Source organism: Myxine glutinosa, chromosome 12, assembly GCF_964187855.1.
Source record: "Myxine glutinosa chromosome 12, kmMyxGlut1.1, whole genome shotgun sequence".
In the NCBI taxonomy this organism is placed as follows: Eukaryota; Metazoa; Chordata; class Myxini; order Myxiniformes; family Myxinidae; genus Myxine; species Myxine glutinosa.
Genome location: NC_136272.1, coordinates 74,879,630 through 74,892,804, shown reverse-complemented (window position 1 = coordinate 74,892,804; position 13,175 = coordinate 74,879,630). Strand labels below are relative to the sequence as shown.

Here is a 13,175-nt window from a genome sequence, read left to right as displayed (position 1 = left end):
GTGCCCGCCACGTTCGGCACACGCGATCGTTCGCTGCTCTCTGATTGGTTGAATCGTTTTTTGGACATAGCTCGGTAAGTAATTGTCCGATTAATATGAAACCTTGAAAAGGCACATCCTCGGGTCCCCAGCAATATACCTGGCAAGTTAAAAGTATATCGGACCCGTGGTTGTCGAGAAACAGCGGTCACAGACAGACAAACGTACAAACGTACAAACGTACAGAGATTACTGGAATTATAGATAGATTGTACACAATAAGCCTTGGAGGTCGATAGTTAAATTCTGACCCTGGCTAAGTCATACCAAAGACATAAAAATGGTATGTGCTGCTTCCTCGCACTTCCTCACTTGACGCCTTGCAATTACAGGATAAAGTATGGATACAGACACAATGGGTTGGAATAACATGGGAAAAAGGAGATGTGGGGGTTAGGAGGAGAGGGGGAAGTGCATCGATTTCTCCTAAATATTCCCGCTGACTGTCGAGAGAATATAGATGTTAAAAGATGGTGTCGCTACCATCCAGACTGTGCCAATGAATTACGTCACTTCTTGCCAAAGTCACCGGCTGAGTTTGTCTATAGTCAAGTCAGGTGTTGTTTCACGTCGCTGTCTGCATAATCCTTTAAACACCTCCTCCATAACCCCTCGTTTTTCATTTATCTATTTCCGTTAAGTGGTGTCTGACTTCTGGTGATATTCATGATTAGATTTCTCGAAAGATCCCAATTCTGCACTGCTTCCCGAATCTCTGCCAAAGAGAGCTTGGTTGCAGCCTTTACTCCATCTACCCAGCATATACCAGATCGGACTCTTCCTCTTCTTCCCTCAACCATACCCAGAAGGTTGATTTCTCCAACTTTCCTTTTCTGCACTTACGATGTTTCCATGTTATGACTGTTTCTGTTTAAGTATCAGTGCTTTTAATGTTCATCGTGATCTAATTTATTGAAGCACTGATTGGTTTGTTCTTCTTGAAGTCCATGGAATTTTAAACATGTCGCCAACAACGCATTTCAAAAATGTCAATCTATTTCCTTTCTTTCTTCTTCACTATCCATCAGTCCATACCATGTAAATGTAAATACCTGAACATTCGTTGGTTTGATCCTCTGCTTGGTTTGAATTGTCATCTCTTTGTGTTTCCAGATGTTTGTCAATTCTGACATTGCTGTTCTCTCTCTCCAAAGCGAACTGACTATTAATTTCTCCTCCACATTTCTCCACTCACTTCAATCTTAGAATCCAGGAAGATGAAACTTTTCACGATTTCCACATGATCGTCCTCCAATCTGAACATGTTGATCTTCTCAGTTGAGAAGATTTGAATCTTTTTTTAGGTTTAAATAAAGATCTTCCTTTTCACTTTTCTTCTTCACTAACTGCAGCAATTTTATCAAGTCCTCTTTATTTTCTGCCAACACATTGGTATTCTCAGCATTTCTTAGATTGTGGATACATACCACCTCGTTTCTTTACCCATTAGAGTCGGTTAGACCATGTAAAAAATGTTAAATCTCTTGATTCAGTTCATAATTAACACAAAATATAAATATTATTTTGTGCTATTTGACAATATGATGAGTGATATTTGTCGAGTGATGAACAAAACTGATGGAAGGTTTGCAGCAGGTGAAAATCTCAATATTGCGATCATGGCAAATAAGGAATATCTGGTGATAATCACGTGATTAAAACAAAGGATACAATAAATCAAAATGCGAAATCTCACCCTCACAAAACAAAATGAGATTAAAGTAAAGGATGACATCCACATCAGTGTAATTGCTGTAAATTAAATCTTTTCTACATCTGTTCCACAATTATTTTCTTTTACTCATTTGTTACAAGTTCCATCAAACCAACAGATTTCAGTTAAATGTTCCGCTGACCTGTGGAATATCGCGAAACAAGAGGTGGACTTTCCCAACGTCCATATACAGTGTAGATGCGGATGGTGTATTCCACACCCGGCATCAGGCCTTCTATCCTGATGTTGGTGTCATCAGGCCCAGGTGCATATGGCACCTCTCGTTCACCTTGCTCTCCACCTTCATACGTGACACGATATCCAGTGATCTGACCTCGAGGCTTCTGCCATGAAATGACGATGAAATCCGGACCCACCTCATCAACGGTTGTTTCTTTGACCTTGACAACGTTAGGGGCAGCTGAAAAAAATATGGGAAGTGATTTAAGGATCAAGTTTACTTTCTCATCTACTTTCTCATAAACAATGGATTTAATCAACGAAAACTCGAGAACAGTATATTTTTACCACTGAAGATGAGCTGCAGCTGAAATTGTGAACGTTAGTCGTTTTTAAGAGCAAAATAGAGGAATGCTGGTGGAGGGAGCTTTATAAAGTTTCAGCCATGGGTCAAAGGTAAATAAGATTAGCTGAAAATCAGAGGTTAAGCATCAAAGGAGATGGATCAAATATGAAGGGTCAGATCAAAAATAACTGAACACTGGCATTGTGCTTAGAGTATCCACAATAAGCCTTTGAGGTCGATAGTTAGATTCTTACCCTGGCTGAGTCATACAAAAGACATAAAAATGCTATGTGCCACTTCCTCCCTTGACGCTTGATGCGTGCCGACACCCGAAGAGGAAGGTATCACTACTACGGCTGCTCTCTCCCCTGCCGAGAACGCAAAGTGTTACTTTTGCGGAAATGTTCGGCATGCTCGGGCTCTTTGTCCCGCCAAGGAAGCGCTGTGTCATTCTTGCGGCCAAAAAGGGCACTTTGTGAAGGTTTGTCGCTCGATGAAGATGCGACGTACTACCTTCGCGGGAACTAACACTTCGCGGCTCGCCCGCTCCGCGGACCCCGGCCTGTCTCGTAGCCTCTCCAGCGCTGTGCTTCCGGTGCTCGTCGAGGGGAAAACCGCCGATGCACTGATAGACACAGGCAGCAGCGCGAGCTGATTTCTCAGGAATATTCCTTTTAACTGCAGAGAGAATGTAGATGTTAAAAGATGGCATCGCAACCATCCAGACTGTGCCAATGAAGTAGCTCATTTCTTGCCAATGTCACCGGCTGAGTTTGTCTATAGTCAAGTCAGGTGTTGTTTCACGTCGCTGTCTGCATAATCCTTTAAACACCTCCTCCATAACCCCTCGTTTTTGATTTATCCATTTCCGTTAAGCGGTGTCTGACTTCTGGTAATATTCATGATTAGATTTCTCGAAAGATCCCAATTCTGCACTGCTTCCCGAATCTCTGCCAAAGAGAGCTTGGTTGCAGCCTTTACCCCATCTATCCAGCATATACCAGATCGGACTCTTCCTCTTCTTCCCTCAAGCAGACACAAAATGGTTGATTTATCTGACTTTCCCTCTATTGCACTTACGATGTTTCCATGTTATGTCCGTTTCTGTTTAAGTATGAGTGCTTTTAATGTTCATCGTGATCGAATTTATTCAAGCACTGATTGGTTTGTTCTTCTTGAAGTCCATGGAATTTTAAACATGTCGCCAACAACGCATTTCAAAAATGTCAATCTTTTTCCTTTATTTCTTCTTCACTATCCATCACTCCATACCTTGTAATTGGAAATACCTGAACATTCGCCATCTTCTGCTTGGTTTGAATTGTCACCTCTTTGTGTTTCCAGTTCTTGGTTAATTCTGTCATTGCTGTTCTCTCTCTCCAACGTGAACTGACTATTAATTTCACCTCCACATTCTCCACTCACTTCAATCTTAGACCCCAGGAAGATGAAACTGTCCACGATTTCCACATGATCGTCCTCCAATCTGAACATGTTGATCTTCTCAGTTGAGAAGATTAGAGTCTTTTTTAGGTTTAAATAAAGATCTTCCTTTTCACTTTTCTTCTTCAGTCACTGCAGCAATTTTATCAAGTGCTCTTTAGTTTCTGCCAACACATTGGTATTGTCAGCATATCTTGGATTGTCGATGCATACCACCTCTTTTCCTTATCCGTTAGACCATGTAAAAAATGTTAAATCTCTTGCATCAGTTCATAATTAACACAAAATATAAATATTATTTTGTGCTATTTGACAATATGATGAGTGATATTTGTCGAGTGATGAACAAAACTGATGGAAGGTTTGCAGCAGGTGAAAATCTCAATATTGCGATCGTGGCAAATAAGGAATATCTGGTGATAATCATGTGATTAAAACAAAAGATACAATAAATCAAAATGCAAAATCTCACCCTTACAAAGCAAAATGAGATTAAAGTAAAGGATGACATCCACATCAGTGTACTTGCTGTAAATTAAATCTTTTCTACATCTGTTCCACAATTATTTTCTTTTACTCATTTGTTGCAAGTTCTATCAATCCAAGAGATTTAGGTTAAATGTTCCGCTGACCTGTGGAATATCGTGAAACACGAGGTGGACTTTCCCAACGTCCATATACAGTGTAGATGCGGATGGTGTATTCCACACCCGGCATCAGGCCTTCTATCCTGATGTTGGTGTCATCAGGCCCAGGTGCATGTGGCACCTGTCGTTCACCCTGCTCTCCACCTTCATACGTGACACGATATCCAGTGATCTGACCTCGAGGCTTCTGCCATGAAATGATGATGAAATCCGGACCCACCTCATCAACAGTTGTTTCTCTGACCTTGACAACGTTAGGGGCAGCTGAAAAAAATATGGGAAGTGATTTAAGGATCAAGTTTACTTTCTCATCTACTTTCTCATAAACAATGAATTTAATCAACGAAAACTCGAGAACAGTATATTTTTACCACTGAAGATGAGCTGCAGCTGAAATTGTGAACGTTAGTCGTTTTTAAGAGCAAAATAGAGGAATGTTGGTGGAGGGAGCTTTCTAAAGTTTCAGCCATGGGTCAAAGATAAATAAGATAAGCTGAAAATCAGAGGTTAAGCATCAAAGGAGATGGATCAAAAATGAAGGGTTAGATCAAGAGTAACTGAACACTGGCATTGTGCTTAGAGTGTCCACAATAAGCCTTTGAGGTCGATAGTTAGATTCTGACCCTGGCTAAGTCAAACCAAAGACATAAAAATGCTATGTGCTGCTTCCTTGCTTGACGCTTGACGCGTGCCGACATCCGCAGAGGAAGGTAGCAGTTCTACGGCTGCTGTCTCCCCTGCCGAGAACGCAAAGTGTTACTTTTGCGGAAATCGTCGGCACGCTCGGGCTATTTGTCCCGCCAAGGAAGCGCTGTGTCATACTTGCGGCAAAAAAGGGCACTTTGTGAAGGTTTGTCGCTCGATGAAGACGCGACGTACTACCTTCGCGGGAACTAACACTTCGCGGCTCGCCCGCTCCGCGGACCCCGGCCTGTCTCGTAGCCTCTCCAGCGCTGTGCTTCTGGTGCTCGTCGAGGGGAAAACCGCCGATGCACTGATAGACACAGGCAGCAGCGCGAGCTGATTTCTCAGAAATATTCCTATTAACTGCAGAGAGAATGTAGATGTTAAAAGATGGCATCGCTACCATCCAGACTGTGCCAATGAATTACCTCATTTCTTGACAAGGTCACCGGCTGAGTTTGTCTTTAGTCAAGTCAGGTGTTGTTTCACGTCATTGTCTGCATAATCCTTTAAACACCTCCTCCATAACCCCTCGTTTTTGATTTATCCATTTCCGTTAAGTGGTGTCTGACTTCTGTTAATATTCATGATTAGATTTCTCGAAAGATCCCAATTCTGCACTGCTTCCCGAATCTCTGCCAAAGAGAGCTTGGTTGCAGCCTTTACCCCATCTATCCAGCATATACCAGATCGGACTCTTCCTCTTCTTCCCTCAAGCAGACACAACATGGTTGATTTATCTGACTTTCCTTTACTGCACTTACGATGTTTCCATGTTATGACCGTTTCTGTTTAAGTCTCAGTGCTCTTAATGTTCATCGTGATCTAATTTATTCAAGCACTGATTGGTTTGTTCTTCTTGAAGTCCATGGAATTTTAAACACTAGGGCATGCCCGTACTATATCTATATCTAAAATTATATCCCCCCCCTCTATTTACATGAAATGGTTTGGTCCAAAGCGAACGGCTTGCGAGTACGGTGACAATCCCCCCCCTCTATTTACATGAAATGGTTTGGTCCATTCGCAAAGCCAAAGTGAACGGCAGTTACGAATCGCAGTTACGATGAATCGCAAAGTAGTTTTAATTAGTTTTAAAACATAGTTTAACGCCAACATAGTTTGCCAACGTGAAATAAATGAATACGCTCTCAAATGTGCCGTCCGAGGCAGAGTCTGTTCGGCACGTTCGGCACACGTGATAGCTCGCTGCTCTCTGATTGGTTGAATCGTTTTTTGGACATAGCTCGGTAACTACTTGTCCGATTAATATGAAACCTTGAAAAGGCACATCCTCGGGTCCCCAGCAATATACCTGGCAAGTTTCAAGTATATCGGACCGGTAGTTCTCGAGAAACAGCGGTCGCATACACACACACACACACACAGACAGAGATTAGTGGAATTATAGATAGATGTCGCCAACAACGCATTTCAAAAATGTCATTCTTGTTCTTTTATTTCTTCTTCACTATCCATCACTCCATACCTTGTAAATGCAAATACCTGAACATTCGCCATCCTCTGCTTGGTTTGAATTGTCACCTCTTTGTGTTTCCAGATGTTTGTCAATTCTGACATTGCTGTTCTCTCTCTCCAAAGCGAAATGACGATTAATTTATCCTCCACATTCTCCACTCACTTCAATCTTAGACCCCAGGAAGATGAAACTTTTCACGATTTCCACATGATCGTCCTCCAATCTGAACATGTTGATCTTCTCAGTTGAGAAGATTTGAGTATTTTTTAGGTTGAATAAAGATCTTCCTTTTCACTTTTCTTCTTCACTAACTGCAGCAATTTTATCAAGTCCTCTTTATTTTCTGCCAACACATTGGTATTCTCAGCATTTATTAGATTGTGGAAACATACCACCTCGTTTCTTTACCCGTTAGAGTCGGTTAGACCATGTAAAAAATGTTGAATCTCTTGATTCAGTTCATAATTAACACAAAATATAAATATTATTTTGTGCTATTTGACAATATGATGTGATATTTATCGAGTGATGAACAAAACTGATGGAAGGTTTAGAGCAGGTGAAAATCTCAATGTTGCGATCATGGCAAATAAGGAATATCTGGTGATAATCACGTGATTAAAACAAAGGATACAATAAATCAAAATGCGAAATCTCACTCTTACAAAACAAAATGACATTAAAGTAAAGGATAACATCCACATCAGTGTAATTGCTGTAAATTAAATCTTTTCTACATCTGTTCCACAATTATTTTCTTTTACTCATTTTTTGCAAGTTCTATCAATCCAAGAGATTTAGGTTAAATTCCGCTGACCTGTGGAATATCGTGAAACAAGAGGTGGACTTTCCCAACGTCCATATACAGTGTAGATGCGGATGGTGTATTCCACACCCGGCATCAGGCCTTCTATCCTGATGTTGGTGTCATCAGGCCCAGGTGCATATGGCACCTCTCGTTCACCCTGCTCTCCACCTTCATACGTGACGCGATATCCAGTGATCTGACCTCGAGGCTTCTGCCATGAAATGACGATGAAATCCGGACCCACCTCATCAACAGTTGTTTCTCTGACCTTGACAACGTTAGGGGCAGCTGAAAACAATATGGGAAGTGATTTAAGGATCAAGTTTACTTTCTCATCGACTTCCTCATAAACAATGGATTTAATCCATGAAAACTCGAGAACAGTATATTTTTACCACTGAAGATGCGCTGCAGCTGGAATTGTGAACGTTAGTCGTTTTTAAGAGCAAAATAGAGGAATGTTGGAGGAGGGAGCTTTCTAAAGTTTCAGCCATGGGTCAAAGATAAATAAGATTAGCTGAAAATCAGAGGTTAAGCATCAAAGGAGATGGATCAAATATGAAGGGTCAGATCAAGAGTACCTGAACACTGGCATTGTGCTTAGTGTGTCCACAATAAGCCTTTGAGGTCGATAGTTAGATTCTGACCCTGGCTAAGTCAAACCAAAGACATAAAAATGGTATGTGCTGCTTCCTTGCTTGACGCATAGCAATTACAGGATAAAGTATGGATGCAGCCACAATGGGTTGGAATAACATGGGAAAAGGAGAGAACAGAGTCGGGGAGGGGAGAGGGGAAGTGCAGGGATTTCTCTGACATATTCCTTCCGACTGCAGAGAGAATGTCGATGTTAAAAGATGGCGTCGCTACCATCCAGACTGTGCCAATGAATTACGTCATTTCTTGCCAAGGTTACCGGCTGTGTTTGTCTGAAGTCAAGTCAGGTGTTGTTTCACGTCGCTGTCTGCTGCAGAATCCTCCTAACAGATCCTCCATAAGCCTTCGTTTTCTATTTATCCAGTTCATTTTAGTCATGTCCGACTTCTGGTGATATTCATGATTAGATTTCTCGAAAGATCCCAATTCTGCACTGCTTCCCGAATCTCTGCCAAAGGGAGCTTGGTTGCAGCCTTTACTCCATCTACCCAGCATATACCAGATCGGACTCTTCCTCTTCTTCCATCAACCATACCCAGAAGGTTGATTTCTCCAACTTTCCTTTACTGCACTTACGATGTTTCCATGTTATGTCCGTTTCTGTTTAAGTATGAGTGCTTTTAATGTTCATCGTGATCTAATTTATTGAAGCACTGATTGGTTTGTTCTTCTTGAAGTCCATGGAATTTTAAACATGTCGCCAACAACGCATTTCAAAAATGTCAATCTATTTCCTTTCTTTCTTCTTCACTATCCATCAGTCCATACCATGTAAATGTAAATACCAGAACATTCGTTGGTTTGATCCTCTTCTTGGTTTGAATTGTCACCTCTTTGTGTTTCCAGATGTTTGTCAATTCTGACATTGCTGTTCTCTCTCTCCAAAGCGAACTGACTATTAATTTCTCCTCCACATTCTCCACTCACTTCAATCTTAGAATCCAGGAAGATGAAACTGTCCACGATTTCCACATGATCGTCCTCCAATCTGAACATGTTGATCTTCTCAGTTGAGAAGATTTGATTCTTTTTTTAGGTTTAAATAAAGATCTTCCTTTTCACTTTTCTTCTTCAGTCACTGCAGCAATTTTATCAAGTCCTCTTTAGTTTCTGCCAACACATTGGTATTCTCAGCATTTCTTAGATTGTGGAAACATACCACCTCGTTTCTTTACCCGTTAGAGTCGGTTAGACCATGTAATAAATGTTGAATCTCTTGATTCAGTTCATAATTAACACAAAATATAAATATTATTTTGTGCTATTTGACAATATGATGTGATATTTATCGAATGATGAACAAAACTGATGGAAGGTTTAGAGCAGGTGAAAATCTCAATATTGCGATCATGGCAAATAAGGAATATCTGGTGATAATCACGTCATTAAAACAAAAGATACAATAAATCAAAATGCGAAATCTCACTCTTACAAAACAAAATGACATTAAAGTAAAGGATGACATCCACATCAGTGTAATTGCTGTAAATTAAATCTTTTCTTCATCTGTTCCACAATTATTTTCTTTTACTCATTTGTTACAAGTTCCATCAATCCAACAGATTTAAGTTAAATGTTCCGCTGACCTGTGGAATATCGTGAAACAAGAGGTGGACTTTCCCAACGTCCATATACAGTGTAGATGCGGATGGTGTATTCCACACCCGGCATCAGGCCTTCTATCCTGATGTTGGTGTCATCAGGCCCAGGTGCATATGGCACCTCTCGTTCACCCTGCTCTCCACCTTCATACGTGACGCGATATCCAGTGATCTGACCTCGAGGCTTCTGCCATGAAATGACGATGAAATCCGGCCCCACCTCATCAACGGTTGTTTCTTTGACCTTGACAACGTTAGGGGCAGCTGAAAACAATATGGGAAGTGATTTAAGGATCAAGTTTACTTTCTCATCTACTTTCTCATAAACAATGGATTTGATCAACGAGAACTCGAGAACAGAAGGCGGGAGAGAGTCCCAGCAGTAACGAAAGTCTGAGTAAGGACTAACCTAGAAGTCCGAGCAGTGTCCATGTGTTTTTACCACTGAAGATGAGCCGCTGCTGAAATTGGGAACGTTAGTCGTTTTTAAGAGCAAAATATGGAAATGTTGGTGGAGGGAGCTTTATAAAGTTTTGGCCATGGGTCAAAGATAAATAAGATTAGATGAAAATCAGAGGTTACGGATCAAAGGAGATGGATCAAAGATGAAGGGTCAGATCAAGAGAATAAAGATAATTTTTTCAGAATCATTGGAATCTCCTGCGATAAAGCTAACTCCGAATGCCTTTCACTCACTCACTCACTGCAGGCAGGTATGCGGCCTAGCTCCCCCAGGTCTATCTGTGCTCTGTCCCCCAAATATTCCTACAGGTCGCACAAGATCTGCCAGCAACCCTCTTATAGTTAAACTGCCAAAATCAAGACTTTCTGCTCACCTTCACTCCTTCATTCCTCTTTTCTCCCGCCTCTGGAACAAACTCCCTCACTCTCTTCAATCCCACTCCTCCCTCCAGGTCTTTAAAACAGCTGTACACCACCAACTCTTATCCTCCCCCATCCAAAACCTTGATCTTTTCTATCCCCGTTAATACACCCCAAATCAACTTTTTTGAAATACCGACTTCTTTCCTGGAAGTCCTCGCAGTGTCCATGTGTTTTTTTTTTTTTTACCTCTCCCACCCCCCCCCCCTCACATGTGTTACCCTGCCAAATGCCCCCTCTCCCCAAGCCCTTTCCCTCCCACAGATCTCCCGATGTCCCTGTTCTCTACTGTTGTACTTGTGTGCTTCCTTTTCTCTCCCCATCTTTTCTCCCGCTCCCTCTATCATATGTTTTGTGCGTCAGTTTGTTTTAATGTGATTAATGTTAGCTCTTACATGAGCCTAGATCTTGTACACAAAAAAAAAAGAAAAAAGAGTAACTGGACACTGGCATTGTGCTTGGAGTATCCACAATAAGCCTTTGAGGTCGATAGTTAAATTCTGACCCTGGCTAAGTCAAACCAAAGACATAAAAATGGTATGTGCTGCTTCCTTCCTTGATGCCTAGCAATTACAGGATAAAGTATGGATGCAGCCACAACGGGTTGGAATAACATGGGAAAAGGAGGGGACGGAGTCAGGGAGGGGAGAGGGGAAGTGCAGGGATTTCTCTGAAATATTCCTTCCGACTTTTCCTTTCTTTCTTTTTCACTGTCCATCACTCCATACCTTGTAAATGGAAATACCAGAACATTCGCCATCCTCTGCTTGGTTTGAATTGTCGCCTCTTTGTGTTTCCAGATGTTTGTCAATTCTGACATTGCTGTTCTCTCTCTCCAACGCGAACTGACAATTAATTTCTCCTCCACATTTCTCCACTCACTTCAATCTTAGAACCCAGGAAGATGAAACTGTCCACGATTTCCACATGATCGTCCTCCAATCTGAACATGTTGATCCTCTCAGTTGAGAAGATTTGAATGTTTTTTAGCTTTAAATAAAGATCTTCCTTTTCACTTTTCTTCTTCACTAACTGCAGCAATTTTATCAAGTCCTCTTTAGTTTCTGCCAACACATTGGTATTCTCAGCATACCTTAGATTGTCGATGCATACCACCTCGTTTCCTTACCCGTTAGACCATGTAAAAAATGTTGAATCTCTTGTATCAGTTCATAATGAACACGGAATATAAATATTATTTTGTGCTATTTGAAAATATGATGAGGGATGTTTATCGAGTGATGAACAAAACTAATGGGAGGTTTGGAGCAGGTGAAAATCTCAATATTGCGATCGTGGCAAATAAGGAATATCTGGTGATAAACACGTGATTAAAAGAAAAGATACAATTAATCAAAATGCGAAATCTCACACTTCCAAAACAAAATTAGATTAAAGCAAAGGATGTTATCCACATGAGTAATTGCTGTAAACTGAATATTTTCTACATCTATTCCACAATTATCTTATTTTACTCACTTGTTGCAAGTTCTATCAAAACGAGAGATTTATTTAAAATATATGTTCCGCTGACCTGTGGAATGTCGCGAAACAAGAGGTGGACTTTCCCAACGTCCGTATAGGGTGTAGATGCGGATGATGTAATCCACACCCGGCATCAGGCCTTCTATCCTGATGTTGGTGTTGTCAGGCCCAGGTGCATGTGGCACCTCTCGTTCACCCTGCTCTCCACCTTCATACGTGACGCGATATCCAGTGATCTGACCTCGAGGCTTCTGCCACGAAATGACGATGAAATCCGGACCCACCTCATCAACGGTTGTTTCTCTGACCTTGACAACGTTAGGGGCAGCTGAAAAAAAATTGGGAAGTGTTTTTGGTATCAACTTTATTTCCTAATCTACTTCCTCATAAATAATGAATTCGATCAACTAAAACTCGAGCAGAGTTTTTTTTTTTTTTACCACTGAAGATGAGCTGCAGCTGAAATTGTTTACATGTGTGCTCCCGGAAGTTTACATGTGCACCATCAGTTAAAATGGGAATGCCATGCAGGCGAATTCAAATTAGTACTGTATTTATACAATAATAGTACTTCATCCTTTGTGAACTATGCAACCATTTGAAACTTTTGACACAATATCACAATTTGATTTTGACAAATTGCATTCCAGCAACTGAATATAAAAGATCCAAATGTTTTTTAAAGGTCATTAATGGCACAGCTATTACACAGCACAATGAACACACCTCTTTCACATTCGAGCAAGTTTGAGAGATTTTTTTCTTTTAATACTTAAAAACAAAAACAAACATGCATCTTAGACTGAAATAACAAATGTAAATAAGGAACCAGAGCACACATATCCCTTTTCCATTGTGAATGCATTCTTTGGCAGTTGGTGAAGAAAGGGTTGAAGGTGTATGAGAAGGCCAGATAACAGGGTAGATTCAATGGGAAATCAAGCTGTAAGCTTTGGACTGTTCCATTAAAAGTTCCAGGGGGATTTGCAAACATCCATGTTGTTCATCATGGTGCATCACACGGGTGTCTGGAATTTTAGCATATTCACTGAAACTGTATATTTCAGTGAAAAATTCTGGTTTCTGGTGAAGGATCACATTTTGACTCAAATATCAAGCAAGTTTCAGCGAGCACATCAGCAATCGGGCAGGTACGCCACGGTTTTCTCTTACCGATGAGCACTACATACGAAGTAAGCCCGTTCAAGA

General features: G+C 41.0%; 1 protein-coding gene across 4 annotated transcripts in view; it reads right to left on the bottom strand.

Annotated features, from left to right (window-relative positions):
* LOC137437191 (fibronectin) overlaps positions 1–13,175 on the bottom strand; it is a 152,347-nt gene that overhangs the window by 33,639 nt on the left and 105,533 nt on the right. For 3 of the 4 annotated variants that reach the window (XM_078766023.1, XM_078766022.1, XM_078766024.1), the window contains 5 exons: positions 12,016–12,294; positions 9,585–9,863; positions 7,351–7,629; positions 4,355–4,633; positions 1,896–2,174 (listed from right to left, as the gene is read on the bottom strand). In XM_078766023.1, coding sequence (XP_078622149.1) covers positions 1,896–2,174; positions 4,355–4,633; positions 7,351–7,629; positions 9,585–9,863; positions 12,016–12,294 — 1,395 coding nt within the window. The remainder of the gene's footprint in view (positions 1–1,895; positions 2,175–4,354; positions 4,634–7,350; positions 7,630–9,584; positions 9,864–12,015; positions 12,295–13,175) is intronic. The other variant, XM_078766025.1, reaches the window with a different exon arrangement.